The sequence below is a fragment of the Triturus cristatus genome, chromosome 6 (genome assembly GCF_964204655.1).
Source record: "Triturus cristatus chromosome 6, aTriCri1.1, whole genome shotgun sequence".
Lineage (NCBI taxonomy): Eukaryota > Metazoa > Chordata > Amphibia > Caudata > Salamandridae > Triturus > Triturus cristatus.
Window position 1 is genome coordinate 1,402,698,328 of NC_140589.1, and position 20,237 is coordinate 1,402,718,564.

The 20,237-nt window shown below is 43.4% G+C and overlaps 1 protein-coding gene across 20 annotated transcripts in view; it reads right to left on the bottom strand.

Moving 5' to 3' along the window:
* Positions 1–6,215: 6,215 nt before the first annotated feature.
* Positions 6,216–20,237, bottom strand: part of REPS1 (RALBP1 associated Eps domain containing 1) — an 894,243-nt gene continuing 880,221 nt past the window's right edge. For all 20 annotated transcript variants that reach the window (XM_085612456.1, XM_085612466.1, XM_085612457.1 and 17 more), the window contains one exon: positions 6,216–7,587. In XM_085612456.1, coding sequence (XP_085468582.1) covers positions 7,519–7,587 — 69 coding nt within the window. In that variant the 3' untranslated portion in view covers positions 6,216–7,518. The remainder of the gene's footprint in view (positions 7,588–20,237) is intronic.

Genomic DNA, 20,237 nt, shown 5'->3' on the forward strand with positions numbered 1-20,237 from the left:
TTATGTGTTTCCTTAGTCCTCAATGCTTGATTTTTGCTCCTGTGAAAGTGGCACTCAGTCATTGAACGTCACTCAGAATTAAACTGAAAATGTCATATTAGCAATCTCAAACCATGGCAGCTATGAAAAGCCTGCTCCGCTGCCTGATGCTGTTTTACTCCATTATGTCAAAGTAGCTCCAGGAAACCCTCCTGAGGGTATCCATGTGCTTTATGAATATCATTCATTCATAAGTAACATTTTTATTTCTGCTATTCTAGCTGTAACCATTACCTTTATCAGAAGATCCCTAGCAGCGTATGCTGTGGAGCGAGCCTGCTGGAGAAAGAGGTCAATGTTCAGCGTTATGTGACCTGCCACCGTCCCTGCTCCCGACCTTGGCAAACCCCTTGCTGGTTGGGTGGTCTTAGTGGGAGGGGCCTTTTGTGGTCACAGATCAGTTAGGTCCTGAGTGATCAATTTAGCAGTGAGCAGACTTTGAACATAAATCCTCCGCCGCCCCCCAACCTGAATCAATAACCCAGGATAATGGAGGTGAGAGGCTGGAGAAGGGGCGGATGGTAGAAAGTGAGGGAGACAAACGAAAAGAGTGGGAAGATTTATAGAAAGAAATGAACGCTGCAGCTTTCAATTTTAAAAACGTAGGCAGGTCATTTAATTGTGTGCTCACTTAAACCTACGCGGCCTGGGCCCAACTCGCCCAGGACTAAGGCTTGCCCTGCCTGCAGTTTCACACGTTTGAGACCAACTCACGATGCTCATTTAGTTGGATTGGCTGAAACAGGAAACTGCACGGAAGTTATTACAGACCCCTCAGCAAGTACCACGAGAGGCACACACGGGGACCACAGCAGCCAACTCTCCCTGTGGGCATGTCTGCGGGGGATGGCTCAACACACGGGCATCCACTCACTCCCCTTACCTGACAGAGGAGCTGTGCGACAGTCCCTCCTGCCTCCATCCTGCCGAGGACGACAGCCCTTCCCCGGCACCACCCATGCTGCTTCTGCTACCGGCGCCCGCGGAGCTGGCAGGCTGGGAGCCCTGCCGCTGGCGGGGTCCGGCGTCCACCCGTCATAGCCCCGCGGAGCAGGTGGACCGCGCGTAACCACCGCATACTACCGACATCTTGTGAGGGGTACAAGTAAGAGGAAAGAAGGGCCGTACACGGAGCAGAGGGGCAGCTGGTTGACAAAAGCCGGCAAAATTCACAGCAAAGGGCGAGCAGGCAGAGGTACCATTCAGTTGAAAGCATGTGCACAAGACCACGCCCCTCTCCCTCTGTGGGGAGCGTGCACATCTCCTGTTCTCCGTACGCGCAGACAGGGAGGGAGAGAGGGAGCGAGCGAGCGAGCAGGAGTTGTGCTAACGCCGTGAGCCAGCCGTACGCATGCACATCTCTTGTCCTCCGTACGCGTGTACATATCCGGTCTCCCTTCGGCAAAAAAAATCAACAACAATAGATCTCGCCAAGGCAAGCAGCGCATGCACTGCGTCGCTAGGCGAGACCTAAAAAGGGGAAGGACCTCTTTTCTGGAGACCCACCTATCAGAGGGGGTTAGGGACGCTACTCAGATATCCCAGACAGTCAGATGCCCCCAGGGGCCAAGATTCAACATTGCAGAATCAAGTGGCCACCTGAAGGCGCTCTGGGGCACCTCCCTAAGGAGGAGCTGGACATGGGGAGGGGGAGCACACCTCTGTTCTTTGTGTAGTTTTGCTCCAGAGTGGCAGCCAAGGGCTCCTGAACTGGGCAAAACTGGTTTATGCATGGAGGTCACCAAATGTGCCCTTCAATGCAGTCTGGTGGCACTCGGAAGCGCCCACACCCTACCTAATTCTAAAGGAGAGGTGGTCACACCTCTGATTCACAGGAAATCCTTTGTTCAGCTTCCCCTGCCTGAGTGAAGCTCATCAGCAGGGTGCAGAACACGGTCTAGGGTCGGCAGTAGCATGGGCTGGCAGTCAGACCCTGTAAGGCTACATAGGTAGATATTGGGGGGGTTCTCTAAGGAGCTCCCCCAGTACATTGTATCACACAACTAACACTGGAATTGGTGTAGTTACATGATTCCAACATGTTTGATACCAAACACGACTGGGTTCAGGGCAGCCATTATGTAGTTAGACATCTCGACTTGCCAGTGTCCACTACATACCTTATAATGGCTGTCCCGCACTAACAAAGCCCAGAAAATGGAGTTCAGGGGGTTGTAGGGGCACCTCTGCTTGTGCTGGGGTGCCCATACTCTTAAAACAATGCAACCTGCCCTTGGACTGAAGGGCCTACCTTAGGGGTGACTTTTAGGTTTTAAGTGCAGTGACTGGGATATAAGGGAAACCATATATCTGAAGTGAAGGGTGCAGGCACCGTGTCAGGTAGACTGCAATGGCAGTTCGGCAGTCACCATTTGCATGAGTTCCTATGGGTGGCACAATGCATGCTGCAGCCCATAGGAAACCCCTGGTTTATCAATGCCCTGGGTAGCTCAGAACCATATACTAGGGACTTATAATGGTACCACGTATGCCAATCGTGGGGTCTACAAAGTACTTACCAGTAATACATTCAAAACACACTGACACCAGGCAAAAAGTGGGGGGGTATCTATGCCAGAAAGATCCTACTTTCTTACATGGTACTTTAGCAAATTACTTGAGACCTCTATAGGTTGTCTGAACACACAGACATCTTGCAGCTTGAAGCATTCTTAGACCCTATAAAGTTGGCACATCCCCAAGAAGATTGATCTCAAAATCACCAAGGAGGAATTCATGGTTCCGATACATGAATAACTTTCAGGGAAGACCCCAGAAAGTGAAGTTTCCCCATGAATTTGACCAGATTTACGAATACACGCTAGCGGATGCCCTACTAAAAGTATACGAGAAGGAACAAGAACGTAGAATTCTGCTGGACTCCCTGAGAGAGGCAACCATAGTCATGGTTTCTAAACCAAACAAAGTTGAAATGCTTATACGCCGCTGTCCATGTTAACAATGGACACGAAAATTCTGGCCAAGGTACTGGTAGCAAGGTTAATGCCCAGAATAGGGGACTTGATACATGATGACCAATGAACGTTTATCCTGGGCCGAAACACCCAGATGTATATTAGGGGGCTCAGCCATGTTATGGCGTACATGGAAAACTTCGAGGAAGAATGTGCACTAGTGGTGCTTGGGGTGGGAGTACAGGTTTGCGATCCTGCGTAGGATGAGCTTTGGTCGGCTCTTTCTGCAATGCGGCTACTCTACAACCCCAGCGACAGGGTATCCTCCGCAGGATGGCCGTCTCCCACCTAGATGACAGAGGGGATATAGACAGGGATGCCCACTGTCGCCTCTCTTGTTTGCCATAGCGATGGAAACCCTAGAGCGCTGGTTGCGCAGTGATATGAACCCTGGGGAATAAAGTAAGAACTGGGAACCACGTGGTTTCCTTATACGCGGATGACACTCGTCTATGTGACGTGATCGACCGAATTGATCCCCAAACTCATGCAGAGACTGGCAGGTGTGCGGAATAATCGGCGCTTCGGGTAAACAAAACAAAAACGCTTCTGTATCACTTGGCGAGTCTTAGAGAAAGCTCAGGAAGAGTTCCCAGACTTGGGATTGTGATGAGAGCGGGAAACGTTCTGGTACTTGGGTTTGTGGGTGGCACACTTGAAAGTTGCATACTACAAAAATATTTTAGCTAAGACTCTGAGGGTGTTGCAAGTTTTTGTATAATTCTGTATAACCCTACCACTCTGTGACAGGAAGAGTTGCTCTAGCGAAAATAGTCCTACTTCCACATTGCCTGTATGTGTTTCGGAACTCAGAGTACCCGATTTGCCAGTTTTCAAGGAAATAGACAAGCTGCTGGCGCTGCTGTTCCGTGCCAGCAAGCAGAGAAGAGTACAGTTAATACTGAAACTGGACAGAGACAAGGGTAGACTAGAATTGCAAGACTTAGAACTTTACTATTCTATGTCACTTCTGCAACACGTGGTAAAGTGGTGCAGGGAAAGTCCCAGCTGGTAAATTAGATTGCTGGATGAGCAGACAACAGAGCACCCTGCCCAGTCACCTGATGAGAAGGGATGAGGTAATCCCGGAACGCGAGACTAATCGGACCAGTAGCCTCAGCTTGGGAAATGGCGATAAAAAGAGTGCTGAGACGCTCACCCTTTAGCAGGTCACTACCAATTGATTGGTTGCAACCGTATACAGGAAAACCTGACACTGGTGGCGCGGAGAGTGTGGAAGCTCTACAATTGGTGACTTATTCCCAGACTGAAAATTCATCACAATTGAGGTAGCCAGAGAGTCATTTTGAGTGGACATGGGACAATTCATACAGTTCGCTAAACTGGCATGGACGATCAGGGAGATCTGGACTGGTTTTCTGGAAAAGCCAGTCCCCTTGGTCACACTGGAAGTGCTTCTAACGAATGCATGACTGGCAGGGTCAATGATTTGCGGCAACCCTTTTCAAAGAATGGGCGAAGTGTGGTGTGCAAGTCCAGGAGATCGCCAGCAATGCTCGCTTCAAACTTACACACTTTAGTTATCTACATCACATGTATCTCACACCATTATGACTTGAAAAAATGTACCCGAACAGGACTTGAGCCAGTTCACGCATGGGCACCCAGAAAGCTACGTTGCTGCTCATGATTCCAACATGCAGACAGATGGCATTGTACTGGACGGGTGGTGACAACTCCATGGGTAACCCAACTTAGGCTACAGACAACAGCAAAGCAGTGCCCCTTGGGGTTACTCCCGACAGGTAAGCATGGTAAAATGCAGCGCAAATATGCTGCACTTAGCTTTTTGCTGGCCAAGCACCAGATTGCGATACACTGGCCGTCAACACAGGTCCCCAAGGTTGACAAATGAAAATACAACTTAACAGAATAGGCACTGGCAGAGGAGTTGCAACTGAGAAAGGTTAGGACAGATGTTGGGGGCAGAGGAAGACCTAGGATGGTAGGCTAACACGTTACATTGGTGGGTGGACATGCAGATAACAGCGACATGGACACAGTGAAGGAGTCCATGCAAATCCTGGTGAAGGAGAGCAGTCACAGAACCAGGCTTTCTTCTGGGGGTGAGCGACCCAGTAGCAACGACCCAAGCTTGAAAAAGTCAAGGGGATGACGGAACTGGGATGGCTGGGACAGCGAGGCGGATACATAGAAGGACACTGCGCTGGAACAAAAGGTGATGGCACATGAAAGGCAAGATTTAAAAATCAACTTGATGGATGCTATAGTACGGGGAAGAGCAGAAGGAGTTTTTACGTTTTAATATTGTTGGAGAACCAAAAAGAAAAGATTTTTTTAAAGCATCATATAAGATGGTCCCAGACATGCCCTTCACCAGCTTCAGGTGCCAGTGACTGACAAAGGCATGTATCAATACCCACAGGTGATATCCACTTTAAGAAATCACGTAGCCACCAGGAAGAAATGAACAAAAAAGGTTCCGCGACTGCACAAACTTGTGCAATTGTTGACCCATGGAATGAAGGACAAGAGGAAACAGTCTAGTGCAAAGGTGGTTTCCAATGCAACTGAACAATTAGAACGTTCTGCAATTAAGGGGTTTGCAGCGGGAAAAAAACTGCAGTGCGTTTCACTTTTCATTGGGGCTAAGTAATAATACATTCCAGAATTCATCAAGCTTAAAGGAGGTGCCCAACTTATAATTTACAGATATCAGACAAATAATTGAAAGAGGCGTTAAGAAAATCGAACGGTCAATCTATATAGCTTTCATTGCATACACAAATGCAGTATTACTTAAGAGCGATAATCTGTGTTTAACTGTTTAAGTATAGATATTTGTAGGTTATTTTGAACAATGCAGAGGGACATGGTTCACATACCTTAGGTAAGAGATTCAGAAAGCAGAAACCTGCTCTAATGGAAAATGTCTGTAAAACTACTTTATTAAGTGAAATTGTATCACAAGAAAAACTTGCATGGTTAATTTATAAATATTTAAGGTCACTGCAGGAAGACAAGATGATGCAAACGACTAGTAGGAAACCTGTTAAAAAAAGATACCCATCAAGTGCAGTTACTACATTCCGGCTAGCCGATGAGATTCTCAAAAATAAGAAAAACAGGGTTTTTGTATAACAGAAAATGAAGAATTTCAGCTGAAAAGGGAGATAGTTAAACCACTGCTCAAAGAAAATAAATCACCTGAAAACTCCATAAAAGTTAAAATATTGTGCTGTTTTATTGGTGTAAAAATCAAACACTTGCTAGTTCTGACACTGCTGAGATACATCCATGCTGTATAACATCTATGATCCCCCACAGCCAGAAATAAGCTATTAAATAGATTCTCTGCTGTTAGTCAGCAATTAATGCAAATTTACATATGCGATCAAAAGGTGTTTATCATACAATATACAACAAAATCCTAATACAGTACATCAACCTGAATAGCAGGATACACTCAGGGAGCTCTTTGTTAAAAGTGAAGCTTGCCTATATGCCAGAAAAATAAGGCCTGGAGACAAGTCGATGAAGGTAACCCAGAAATCCCAAGTACTAACGGCTCGTATTGTGTGCATACAATGAATATTCCTGGCGCTACTAATGTATACTACACATCAACATAATCTGTGGTACACTAAAAAGGATGGCTGTGAGCAATTAAATAAAATGTAAGTCAGAAGCATGCAGGTACATGCAGCGGTCTGGAAGCAAAAGTGCAATGGAGGCTGAAGGTGGTTGATGAACATATTCCTTTAAACTGTTACCTAGGGAACTTTAAGATCTGCTTGGTGCTACATTTTTACTGCAGTTTGTGTGGATGCTTCCTATTCATGACTGTAATGGGGCAAAGTAAATAAAGACAGCTATAGTAGTGTCAGACGATGAAATGTGGAAAGTAAATGACTGCCAAGTTCAGATGATATGGAAATCACAAGAAAATATATTTAAAAAGAAAAAGGGAAAACAATCGGCTTTCCTTTCTATAATGCTGCCAGTTTATACTCATTAACTACAGAAGATCACAGTTTCTTCTGGCTGAGATTCCATTTATAGAATAAAAACAGAACAATTATTGAGTGATTGATCCAAACTGTTCCAGAGATGGCATATGTAGTATGACTGCATGCTCATGTGGTTTAATCCACTGACTATATTTTCCCCTCAAAGAAAGCTCCTGTGTGTGTTTGGCATAAATCGCAAAGGCCAAATGTACCCAATTCCAGTTAATAGTTTTGGCCACTCAAGATGGCAAGCTCACAAAAAGGGATCTGAATGAGTATTTTCTTTTTCTTTTAAAAAAGTGCTAATGTTGATAACGTCATTTACATAATATTTATATATAATCATTTGTATTGAAAACTGTACTTAAAATGGCATAGTTGTTGAGTTTGAAAGAACCGCAAAATGCCATTTTAAACTGAGTGCATGAAAGTTTGGCGTTGTCTAAAGAATGCGCTTGGAATCCTTCAAGGTCCCACTTTTAAAAAATGTTCACAGTTAACAGGCAAATGGCTTAAAGGTGTGAGAATGGCCGCAGCTGCTCCAGTTGAACTTCAAGGGAGATTCTTTCTTCAAGAACATCCTGAAAAGAGAACAGAATGGGTATTCTTAATAGAGTAAAAACAGCAATCAATGCAACAAATGGGTCTGTCAACTGATTATCAAGTGGAGTCACTTAATTAGGCTAAGCAGTGTGTTTAAATAATCACTTTTCAAGCTTCAAATATATGGGATTAAAAACGGTCAGAGGATGTGAAAAAGCATTAGAAAACAAAAAGAAATGCCCCATACAAAATCCCCCCCCCACACCCGCCCCCCAGAGAGAGCATTTTTGTTATTGGTATAGTGCACAATCTGCCAATGATTAGACATTACAGGACCGTTAGCTCGCTCATCACTTTCCAAATGGTTCTGAGACTTCCACCGCACACGAGAGCCTGATATGGTTTGTAGAGGTGCGTGTTCAGTAGGGTGAATGGATATTATTATTTAAAAGGCTTACCAAAGGCCTCTAGTAAATCACTTATCAAAATTGGCCAACGATACACATGGCCATTCATTGCTGGCTGATGTATATGTGTGGTAGGGTAGCTGGTGGGAGCAAATATTGTTGGGTGTTTGACTAATTGCATATTTAGGCACTTAAATGTACAGTCCGAGTTGTGTCTTAAGGAGTTCTGTGGTAGGATAGTGTGTACTGTCTTAGTGGATAATGCGGTGATACCCGGTTATTTAATTTACGATTTGGATGTGTGTGTAATAGTTTGGCTAATATGTACTGTGGGTTATTATGCAGTTGATTACTGAACTTTAGAACAGAAGAGACCATGAACAGTGAGTGAAAGTTATTTTGAAACCCAATGATCTGCATCTGGCCCAGAGAAAAACTGCTGAAACATTTTAGATCACGTGAATTTCAGAGGTGTTTTTATTCAGCAAACCTTGGTTAGCTCCCAGAATTCCGAGACGTGCCAGAAATAAACACCACCTCCAGTAAACACCAAGGCATATGTATGCATGCGCTTTAAAATGCAAGGAAATAATGTAGATTTTCCACAGCCTTGGTGGGCTGAAAATCTGGATTTTATTAAGGACACGGAGGCCAACATTATGTAGTTCTGATTTTGATTCTGAGGATGAAGTAATAAAAAAAAGTGCTAAAAAGGATGAGACGTCAGGGTCAGAGACATTGAACATTAAAGACCCTTTTGGTGACAATATGTTTGATCCTTTACTTAATAAACACCCTTTCTCACCAGAGTGGTCTCCATCTGATCATGTGGCAGAGTATTTACAATACTGGATAAGAAGGGAAATACCAAAGGAGGTGGTGTTAGGCTCAGATCCGAATGCCCTCCAACAACTGTGGATAATAAGGTGTTGATTACACTAGAACTTGATTCGAAGATGATTGCCTTTATAGCAAAAGGGGGTTGTGACCCTAGGAAAGGTATAGATCGAGGGTTGAAGTCCTGCCAGGACAGATTATTGGATGTTGTTGGGCCTGTTTCAAAAAAATTTAACATGGCTGAGGAGGCTTATGTCGGCAAATACAGTGCTGATGTGGAGGAGCTTCGTGAATGGATTCAAAGGGTGGTCTGCTTATTAGGCAATGCGAATACGGCTCTCGCCATTGAACAGAGAAAGAGTACATTACTTAAAATAGACCCAAAGTTGGTAGACCAACCGACTAAAGAAGAAGGTCCTTTGGCTAAGGGACTTCTCTTTGGAGATGAGTTTTTTAAGGATCTGTCAAGGTACGTAGGAGCTTTCAGCAGCCTACAAAAGTCTCAGAGAGAGCTTAAAAAAGTTTTCAGTGATCGTGTTTTTGGGTCGGCCGGGAGAAAGCGGAGGCGGTTCCCTGGCCGAGGCCATTGCATCACGAGAGGCTCCTTTTCATGTGGTTTCGGAAATAGAGGTTACCAGAGGCAACAGTATTTTCGCGGAGGCAGATTTTATCCCCAAAGACAACGTTCAAGAGGAAGATACAACAGAGGAGAAAGACGAGGCAGAGGCGCTAGTGGTAAGTCTAGACCCTTCTGCTATCCACTTAAAATTGGGCGGCAGACTTGCCCAATTTTATCAAGTTTGGTGGTCAATAACAAAGGACCCATGGGTGTTGGAAACTGTTCAAGGTTTCAAAATAGAGTTCATCGCAAACCAAATACAGAGGTTTGTACCAAAACAAATGCATTTTCAAAAGGAAAAGGTAAATACGATAGGTTTAGAGATTCAAGATTTGTTAAAGAAAGGAGCAATAGAAAGAGAGAGAGTGTTTGTAGAAGGGTTTATCAGCAACATATTTTTGGTGGAGAAAAAGGACAAAGGGGGTATGCGTCCAGTAATAAATTTACGACAGTTGAACGATTGGGTAGTTTATCACCATTTCAAAATGGAGGGGATTCATCTGTTTAAAGATGTGTTGTTGAAAGGAGACTTGATGACCAGATTGGACTTGAAGGATGCTTATCTTACAATACCAATTTGGAAAGAGCATCAGAGATTTTTGAGGTTTGTGTGGAAAGGACAATTGTGGAAGTTTGTCTACCATTCGGCCTTTCGTCAGCTCCGTGGTGTTTCACAAAGGTGCTTCGACCAGTAGTGGCTTTTCTGAGGAGAGGGGTGTTAGTCTAATAATCTATTTCTCTTACCTGAAAAATTCCATGTGACGAGTTTAAGGACCTGTTAATCTCGATTTCATATTATGCAGTGCGAGCTGATTGAACCTTCTTCTTGTAGTAATAGCAGCATAATATTGAAGCTCATCTTCAACAGAAAAAATGCGCAGAGCCAAGCTCTCTCCAGATGTTTGTTGTTGGAAATTGAAAGTTCAGAGGCTTCAACAGAGGATGAGAACGTCTGAAACTAGCTACATGTTTTGTTTTAAATAGAATTAACAGATCAGTGTCAAAGCAGATTCACCGACTCTATTTATCAACAGCACTTTCAACATCGCAGTCTGCCAGAGGCTGAGGTTCATGGTAGAGGTAGCAGTGGGAGGTTTAACCCAAGACTGCAGAGTAGGATGGAACAAGACAGCCCGATTAGCTATCATGGGTAATCTAACCATGGGTAAAACAAGAGGAGTGCACAAGATAATTTGATCAAAGTTAGAAAACTCTGAATCAAGTAAATGTTCAGCTTGATGGGTGGGATTAAAGATACTGTGCTAGTCCAAGAATGGAACAAAAAGAAAAATTCAGCTCCCTCAGGGTGAAAGGGGGTGTCAATCCAGACACTGATGTCCCCTAAAATTATCAAGTTGGAAATTTGAGCTGCAACGGAAGAAAACAATTCACGGGGGAAACAAAATTATTTGCACCACTCACAGGGCGGTAAAAAAGACATGTTCTAGATAGGGAAAAAGAGAAAGCGACACTTTACAGAGCTAAAGCTAGGCAAGAGTAAATTGCATTTCTGTCTACAGTGTAATAGCTAAGGTGTTGCGAAAAATCAATACCACAACTCCACCTGGGTGCACTTAGCAATCAACATGTAGGATATTTCTAAACGCATGGAATGACGACTGCCAAACTGGGACCAGAAGCCTTATCTACCCAGGTTTCTGTAACAAACAAGTCAAATTTGTGGTCTCATATCACCTTTATGGTGGAGAAGCAAATGCATACTGAGTAGACAACAGGAGGGTCCAGAAAGTAGAATCCTACTCATCACAAGGGTAACTAGTATTACCAGACGTCCATATGCTCTGGATGTCTGGTATTACAAGAGGGGTCCCAAACTTTGGGAGCAGACACTGAAGGAAGCAGACATGATTTAGAATTAAGACTAGGAGCTACAGCTTACAATAAGTCATTCAGGAGGAATTCAAGATGGCCTAATTTTCCTAGTGCCCTGACAGATGGGCATGCCTTTGGGGCACTGTCAACAAGTCTGCGATGCAATTTCCTAAAACACCTAGACAGGAGGAGGCCCAGAATCACGCCACAGTCCCAAACTAAAGAACTAGCGTGCTAAAACTAGCATTTCCCTGAATGGTGACAAATGTATTAGAGAGGGGAGGTGCTCATCAGAATGCTGTGACAGCCACTTACAAGCACCAAGGACTCAAGCCAGAATACAAGAAATTAAGTGAGGGTTAATTTACTATATTACACAAGGGAACATCAGCAAGACAGGATTAGTAATCATAAAAACACTAACACGCTTTTAAAAGCACATAAACCGACAAGCAGCCTGACAGCAATACAGAGAGAGAATGTAATAGAAGTAATATGCTGCGCCTCTGTGCTGATGTCTCCCTACCATAACAAGCAACAGTAACACCACCATCCAGGATTCGATCTGAAGGACATTTGCCTGATATTAGCAGAGTGTTCATGGATGTCAGTGGTGCTTACATGAGGCTGCATTAAGCCTAACTCAAGTAAGTTAAACTTCTTAATAAGCAGGCTTGAGGCAGTTTGCACCTTCGGCTGCATAACCAAAGTTTGATGTTTTCATATTATTCACCTTTCTAAAGTTTGCTTGTGCTAATGCCATGCTACATATATATTTTCTGCACTAGACTATTGAATAATAAAGCTCTGTACATACAATATTACATAAGTGTACTAACTCAAGGGGCCTACATATACACTCTGCTTGCCCTCAGACAGGTTTGACGCTTAAGCTACCTGTGATACAGTGCTTGGGCGGGCCAGTGACATCCCTGTCCGAGCGCTCATTGGCTAAAACTGCAGGTTCTGGTGACCAAAATACATCTGCGGGGTATGAACAAAGTATTGGCCTGCATCAATCTGCTCCGGCAATCTGTGAGCAATGACGCTTGATCATCTCAAACATTCAAAGAAGCATACCTTATACAAACCCAATCGAATTCCCTGAGAAAAATGTAATAAGAGGGAAGGTAAGGCTGATGGAGCGTACCATAGCACAACATCTCAAAAGACATTACCTTCACCAGTTAAGGCACTACCTTTACCTCGGCACCTTACCCTGCTGGGCAAAAGTCAAAATAAACAATAAAATATCAGAAAGGAAAGCAGAGAGAGGGTCGATAGATTTCTCTGTACAATATATTACAAATTTCTTCCACCTGCAGGCATATACCGCCTTAGTGGAGGGATACCTGGCTGTCAGAATAACATTATAAACTTTGTGGAAAAAGGTCGAAAGCCAACAACTGCCACCGCTCAATCGCCACACAATAAGGCGTAGAGTTGAGAGGTTCAGGTGGTGGACCCTCCCCTGCTGTTGTGACAGAAGATCCTCCCAAAGGGCAGCCTAATCAGAGCATCGATGCTCATTTGCAGAAGCTGGGGTACCAGACTCTGTGCCCAGTCTGGAGCCACAAGATTGACATGGGCCCGGTCATTCCTGATCTTCTTGAGAACTCTGGGCAGGAGTGGTATGGGCAGAAAGGCATACCGGAGGCCTGAGCTACACTCGAGACAAAAAGCGTCTCAGAGCGAAAACCGCCTTGAAAATCCAACTTACAAAACTGCTGACATTGCGTGTTCTCTGCGGAGGTGAGCAGATCTAACCAAGGATCTCCCCCTGCTGAAAGAGACCTTGCACCACCTCCGGATGGAGATGCAACTCTTAATACGCTAGTCCTCAATGGCGGAGTTTGCCCACTTTGACGTTCAGAAACCTGCCAGGTGTTGAACCACCAGGGATTTTCCCTGTTGTTCCAGCCAAGTCCTGAGACACCGGGTCTCTTGATAAATAGTCCACAACCCTACTCCGCCCAGTTTGTTGCAGTTCCACATGGCGGTGGTGCGGTCTGTGAACATTGGAACTAGCCTTCCTTTGATGGAGGGTAGAAAGGCTTTCAATGGCAATCGGATCGCTTGGAGCTCAAGCATGTTGATGTGGCGTTCGGATTCCGCCTGAGTCCTCTGATCTCCAACTCTGCCACATGGCAGCCAAATCCCAGAAGTGACGCATCTGTCACTACTGTGAGATCTGGTTGGGGAAGAGAGATTGGTATGCCTCTGACCCAATCGCGATTCGGAAGCCACCACTGCAGGTCTCATGCAGTTCCCTCCGCTATCTGGACCATGTCAGATATTCCCCTGATGCTGCAACTTCAGGTCCCACTGCAGAGCCAGTATATGCCATGTGTCACTAGCAGGATGCAGGAGGCCATGAGGCCCAGCAGCCTCAGCGTTTTTCTCACTAAAATCCAGTACCGAGGCTGAAACATCGGTATCATTGCTTGAATAACCTGGACTCGCCGCTCAGGGGAATAGGCCCGAAACTGCACAGTGTCCAGAACAGCTCCGATGACTGGGGTGTCTGAGAGGGAGTTGGGTGCGACTGTGGCACGTTGATAGTGAACCCCAGCGAATGCAGGGGGTCTGCCATAGTCTGAAGGTGGGAGACAGCCCAGGGCAAGCCCACTTCCAATAGCCAGTCATCGAGAAGGGGGAATACAGGCAGCCCTCATCTCCGCAGATGAGCTGCAACAAGCGGTATCACCTTGGTAAACACCCAAGAAGCACTGGTAAGACAAAAAAGGAGCACTGTGAACTGAAAGTGTTTATGGCTCACCATGAACTGCAGGCAGAATGGGGATGTGAAAATATGCACACTGCAAGTCCAACGCTACCATCCAGGGTCCAGGGCAGACTAGACCTGTGCCAATGTGAGTATCTTGAATTTCTCCTTTTTTAGGAAGTAGTTAAGGGCCCGCAGGCCTAGGATAGGATGAAGGCCCTTGTCCTTTTTCGGGACTAGAAAGTAGCAGGAATTACAACCACAGCCTACTTCTGATGCCAGAACCCTCTCTATGGCTCCCTTGGCCAAGAGAGGAATGACTTCTTCCTGGATTACAAACAGATGATCCTCCATCAGCCGAAGGAAGGTTGAAGGCATGGAAGGAGGAGTGGTGTATAATGCAAGGGAGTAGCCCCTTCGTATAATCTGGAGAATCCACCTGTTTGAATTGATGCAAGTCAAGTCAAATACGCTTTATTCAGTGCATAATATACATCCATGAAAGCATTCTAATAAAAAAATTGTTAACATTCCTAATAATCGTAAAAAATATGCAAGGAAAAGGTGTCTTACTTTCATACAGTCATGCCATATACAATTGATAATACAAGGACCATAACCATTACTAAAGTAAAAAGTAAAACAAACATTTAAAAACATTTAGAATCCATACAATTATTAAAACAACATATTTCATAGTCATTTAACTCCTTTGGATAAGGTGAATTTTCATAAAGTGCATAAAGTGTGGGATTATAACTTGTATCAGGGCGAGGAATAATAGGCCTCCTGAAATTCAGACGTCAATTAGACAGGGTACGTTTTTCCTAAAACGCATAAAGTGCAAAATAACGGCTTATGTCAGGATAAAATAATAGTACTTCTGAGATTCAAACATCAGGTTTTTCATACATTAGTTATCCATTTGTCTCCCAATTGCCATTTTTATAAAAACAGTAACTGCATTCATAATTTTTTCATTTTCCAGACTACAAATGTTTTAAAAGCTTGTTTATAATGATAAAACCACTCTTTTTAGCCAATAAGTTTTAACACAAGTTTCCGGATATCCCGATAAAAACTACAAAAAAGTATAAAATGCAGCGTAGACTAAGGGGATTTACCATCACAAGGACAGTTTGGGAGATTATGGCTCCACCTTCCAACTCTAGGGAAAGCTATTATATAGTGTAGCGTGCCAAGCCAAGTCTTAGCCTCGTTAGATAAAATCTATGCTGGGTATTTCTTATCGAGATAAGATATAATTGGGTACCCATTAATAGTGGGAGCTCACAGTAAGCATTAACACTCTGTTTTAAGCTAACTTCATCGCCTCTTGCACATTCGCTAGCAGTAACAAGCCTGCTCTTTAACTCACTTTTGCTATAATCATGGATAGACTATGGCTCCTTTTGGTCATACTCTACAATATTTTAAAAGGTTATAAATATACTCTAACCAGGGAATATTCCTACTATGGTCAAGGGCAAGGCAATCCATAATTATGTCCTTAGTGAACTTGGTCTCATCTTTTATCCAAATCACATGCGAAAAAGTAAGTCCTGCTGTACTTATAAAGTCACTGATGTATGGTACGGACAACTCTTTATGTACTATGTAAGTGGGAGTGGAGCTTGGGACTGAAAACAGTCTTTTTAAAAACGTATTTTCTTGTGTTTGTAAAGAAGTTGTGTTGGCCCGCCACCATATGGCTGCCCCATAACATGCACCTGTAATGCATTTACTCCCGTACAGGGCAAGAATTTCTCGTATCGGTTTATTGCCCATTTTTTTTTTTTAGAGAATCAGAAGATACCCTCGGTTGAACGCAAAAGTTTCAAGTTACTTAATTCAATATGTGTGCCCCAAGTACCATTCCTGTTAAAAAGTAATCCCAGATAAGTAAAACATGTAACTCTGTTCATTTCGGCACCTCCCACATAGTGTTGTTTATTCTTCACTTTTCCCGTATTTCATGACAAAGGTTTTACTAAGATTTAACTGTAAATCTTTTTCTGTCATGTATTGCGTGAATTTTTCTGTTAAACATTGTAGACAGATGGCAGTCCTCGACAATAAAACTGCGTTGTCTGCATATAAAAGTAGTGGAGTGGGGCGTGTGCTAACTCTAGGGGCATCTACATTTAATTTTTATAAAGAGGGGTCGACATTATTAATATACAAGGAGAATAAAAGGGTCGCTAAAACACATCTTTGTTGTATCCCCCGAGTGACCCTGAAATCAGAGGTACATTCGCCATTTGTACTACACCATACGGTTAAAAGAGAATAAATCTGCGATAAATAAATAATATCATCTGGAGCATCTAGTCCTTTCAATGTTTCCCAAAGATTGGCATGGTTAACTAGGTCGAAGGCGCTGGTGGGGTCAACGAAACAAAGGTGTAAAAGACCTTCCTTAGCTAGGGTATATTTCCCTATTAGTAGCTCCAAGTTTACACATTGTTCCACCATTCCAATACCCCTTCTAAATCCATACTGAACCTCAGTTAGGATGTTATTCTCGGTGACCCAGTTCTCTAATCTTCCTAACATGATTCTGCCCATCAGTTTAGATGTGGAATCAAGAAGGGATTGGGACGGTAACATTTGGCTTCTCCTCTGTCCCCTTTTTGAAAAATAGGTACTATTATGCTTTCTGCCCATGATGCTGGTAGCGCTCCTCCTAAAGTAGCATTAAAACCATTTAATAAAATTGGTGACCGAAAATCAATGTTCTGTTTAAAAACGTCAATAGGCAGCCCATTTGGTCCTGCGGCTTTGCCATTTACACTTTTATTTAAGACAACTTTAATTTCGGCCAGAGTTATTAGGGGTGTCTTAACTGTTTCCACTAGAATAAGGATATTATCACTTTTCATAGCAGTAGCAGCTTCTGGATTAAAAATACTCTCAAAGAGCATAGTCCAATCGTCCGGTGAAACTATGGTATCTATTTTCCCGCTGTATTATCCTTGAAAAAAGGGTGATCTATCGTTTTCCAAAATAAAGCTGCGTCGCGTGTCTCTGCAGCTTGAATCAGATTTTGCCATGCCTTCTCACTACCTCAATTTTCCTTAGGTTCAGGGTATTTTAATAGTTTTTCCTTAAATTACTAATCTTTATATTATCCCTGGGTTTTAAGTTTAGCGCTGTTTTTAATTCCCTGTTTAGCCTTGAACACTCCTGATTAAACCATCTGGGGTTGTGATCACAATTCTTTTTTTTCAATTTCAAATCGCCGGCAATTTCAGACGTAATATTACAAAAAGCACTTACCTTGTCAGAATTTGAGGAGGAACTATCCAAACAGGTATCTAGGTCTTTGTTTTTTCCCTAGAAGGTTATCCATAAAAATAGTTGGATTCACACCCGACCATTTAATGAAGACTCCATTATTACCTTCTGTTTCAATATTTGAATCAGCTGACTTCCCCCTTTCTTGCCGGGACAAGCTAAGCTTCAGAGTCTTAATTAGTGGATGATGGTCACTAAACAAGGTTGCATAAATAAAATACTTTTCCACTGAATCCTTGCAATACTCGGAAACGATAAAGTGATCAATATTCGAGGAAGATTTGGCCCCTACATATGTTTGGATGGTGATCTCTCCATCATGTTCACCTGGTTCCATGACTACTAGATTGTATTTATGAATTGCAGAATTAATTGCTGACCCGTATGTGTCATGTGGGAAATGGGGAATTCGGTCACCAAAACGGTCACAAAATCCATATTGTTTTCCCGCAAAAAATTACGTTTATTGCACTTAAAATCACCTGCCCAAATGAGTATATAGTTACCCCCCACCCCCTTTTAAAAGTGATGCACTAGTGGTGGAGGTGATGGCAGAGCTTGCCACCAACTGGTCGCCCATGGTCTGGAAAGGCAAGACTAGGAGGCCTTGGAAGCAGAAGCTGCCGGGGTGGTGGTGGCTTGGCCTGACCTCTGATTATCTGACCTGTTGTGGAACTTGCGTGGCTCGGATATGGCTAGCGCAGTTGAAAGCCCCTTCTTTTTGTCTTAAATTCCGGTGAAGTGGAGGCGCAGTTCTATAATTGAAGTTCCTTCTCCTATATTATTGAAATTCTTGTGGTGTCATTAGATAGGTGTAATTTGGTTATCGAGTAGTATTCTCCTTTTTTTGAGATCATGACTCCATTCAAAGATGGCGCCCATTCAGTGTGCCAGTTGCGGAAGTCCTTCCACTGTTTTGACATTTCGGTGAGAGTCTTGGCGTGCAGTTAAAACGGGAATTTTAGTGGCGTTTTTACTAACGGAGAATATATTCGGCAATTAAGTTGCAGAAAATCTATCCAGTTATGGTAAGCTTAATGTTAGTGTACCGAGTGTAGACTCGGTAACTCTCAGTTGCGTTCCGCAATATGTAGCTCTTTAGTTTCGTTTATATATAGTTTATCGCTTCCCCTTTTTCTCGCTTTATTCTAGTCTGGGAGTCTTTTCAAAGTGAGATATGACAGGGATGTTGGCCCATTAGAGCGGTAGGTCTACATTTTGCCGCATTAAGGTAATTTATGTTTGACAGATTACAGTTTGTCCGGAAATTGAGTTTGGAGTAGGCACCCAGCACGTCGTGTATAGTGGCTCATTTTGGTTTATGTCATCTTTCTCCCTTACAGTTATTGAAAGTATAAATAAAAAGAAGTTGAATTTTAAGAGCTCACATTCCCTACAAATATATAAGTAACTTGGATGGAGTCTATCTGAATGGTGGTGAGTCCCGCTTAAGTAGGGTACTGATAGAGCTGTCTTCCCCCTTTTTTTGCAGAATTTTAGCATTCTACTGATACGCAAGCTCAATAAATTGTGCTTAAGATTAGTTTTGAAAACTAAATGAGTACGATATGAAAATTATATATTCCATCCACTATAGATTTGACTCTATTTGGGTTCACATGATTTTTCTTTTTTCTTTATTTGCACAAACCCCAATTTTGGTTGGGGATGGTGAGGTTATCTTTCCGTTATTTTATTGCACAAGCTTTCATAACATCTAGCAATATTATCTTTATTTCTATATTATTATTTTATTCCTTTTCGGCCCTACAAATTTTTATAACTAAATGGTAATCTTGTACCTTATAGATTTTTTGGTGAGATGCTCAGTTATCTATTTGTCCTGATGATGACCATGTACTTGTGACAAAGGTCGAAACGCCGTCGACGCAACTGTGGCCACAATTTATGGAGGACACATTGTTTTGTGTGTTGTAGTTCCAGTGTTGTCTTGGAACTCCGACTTTTATGTAATCTCTGTTTGTGTATGCCATTCTGTCTGGTTTTATATGTCCATTGAGTCGTTTATTTGTACCAGCTTATATGTCTGAGCCTTACGTTAATAGAATTTTACTTAAGAATGTTTTATGCTGATGATTAAAGTTGCTTTCTGTATAAGGGCCATATTTTTCATTTTTCACAATCTCTCGGAGCACTGTATAACTTGAATGTTTATATGTTGATTATTGTTATATGTTGATTATTTTGTATACACTTTGAACCACTGTTAGGATACATTATTGATTGCCCCTGGTTCAGGTGGTTAGGGCTGCCCTTGTGGTAGTTAATTATTATGAAAGAAGCGAAAGGCAGATTTGAGATGAGAGTCAACTGAGAGACCCACGGTCTTGGCTGTAGTACTCCAGCGCCGTGTCTGCCTTGTCTCCAAAGAGACAGTGGCCATCAAAGGCATGTCCATGAGCAAAGCCTAGACATCCCAGGGAAAGCCAGATGTTCTCAGCCAGGCATGTCATCTAACAGCCACCGTTGTGGAAATCACTTTGCCCTGCGAGTCGGTCGTATCTACACCACATCGCATGGAGAACTTTGCTGCATTTCTCCCGTCTGCTACGGCTTGGGAGAGGAAGGATTGGGTCTTCTCCAGGACCTGTGGCAGCACTTGTGTAACCGTTTCCCATAGTGTGAGAATAACGGTCCAATAAGCATGCGGTGTTCAAAGACTGGTGGAAGAAAAAATTCTCTTGCCCCAACTGTCTAGTCTCTCGGATTCCCTGTCTGGGGGAGCGGCAGGGAATGCATCTTGGTAAGTAGAAGCCTGGACCACCAAGTTCTCTGGGTTGGGTAGTGAGAAAGTTTGGGTCAACCGGAGAAGGGCGGTGTCGGCCGGCAATCGTCCTGTACACAGGGGCTCCTGTGCTGGGTTTGGACCAAGTTCCCAGAAGGCAACCGTGAGGGCTTCATAAAAAAAGAGCAAGGACTCCGAAGAAGTAGCTTCTGGCTGTAGCACCT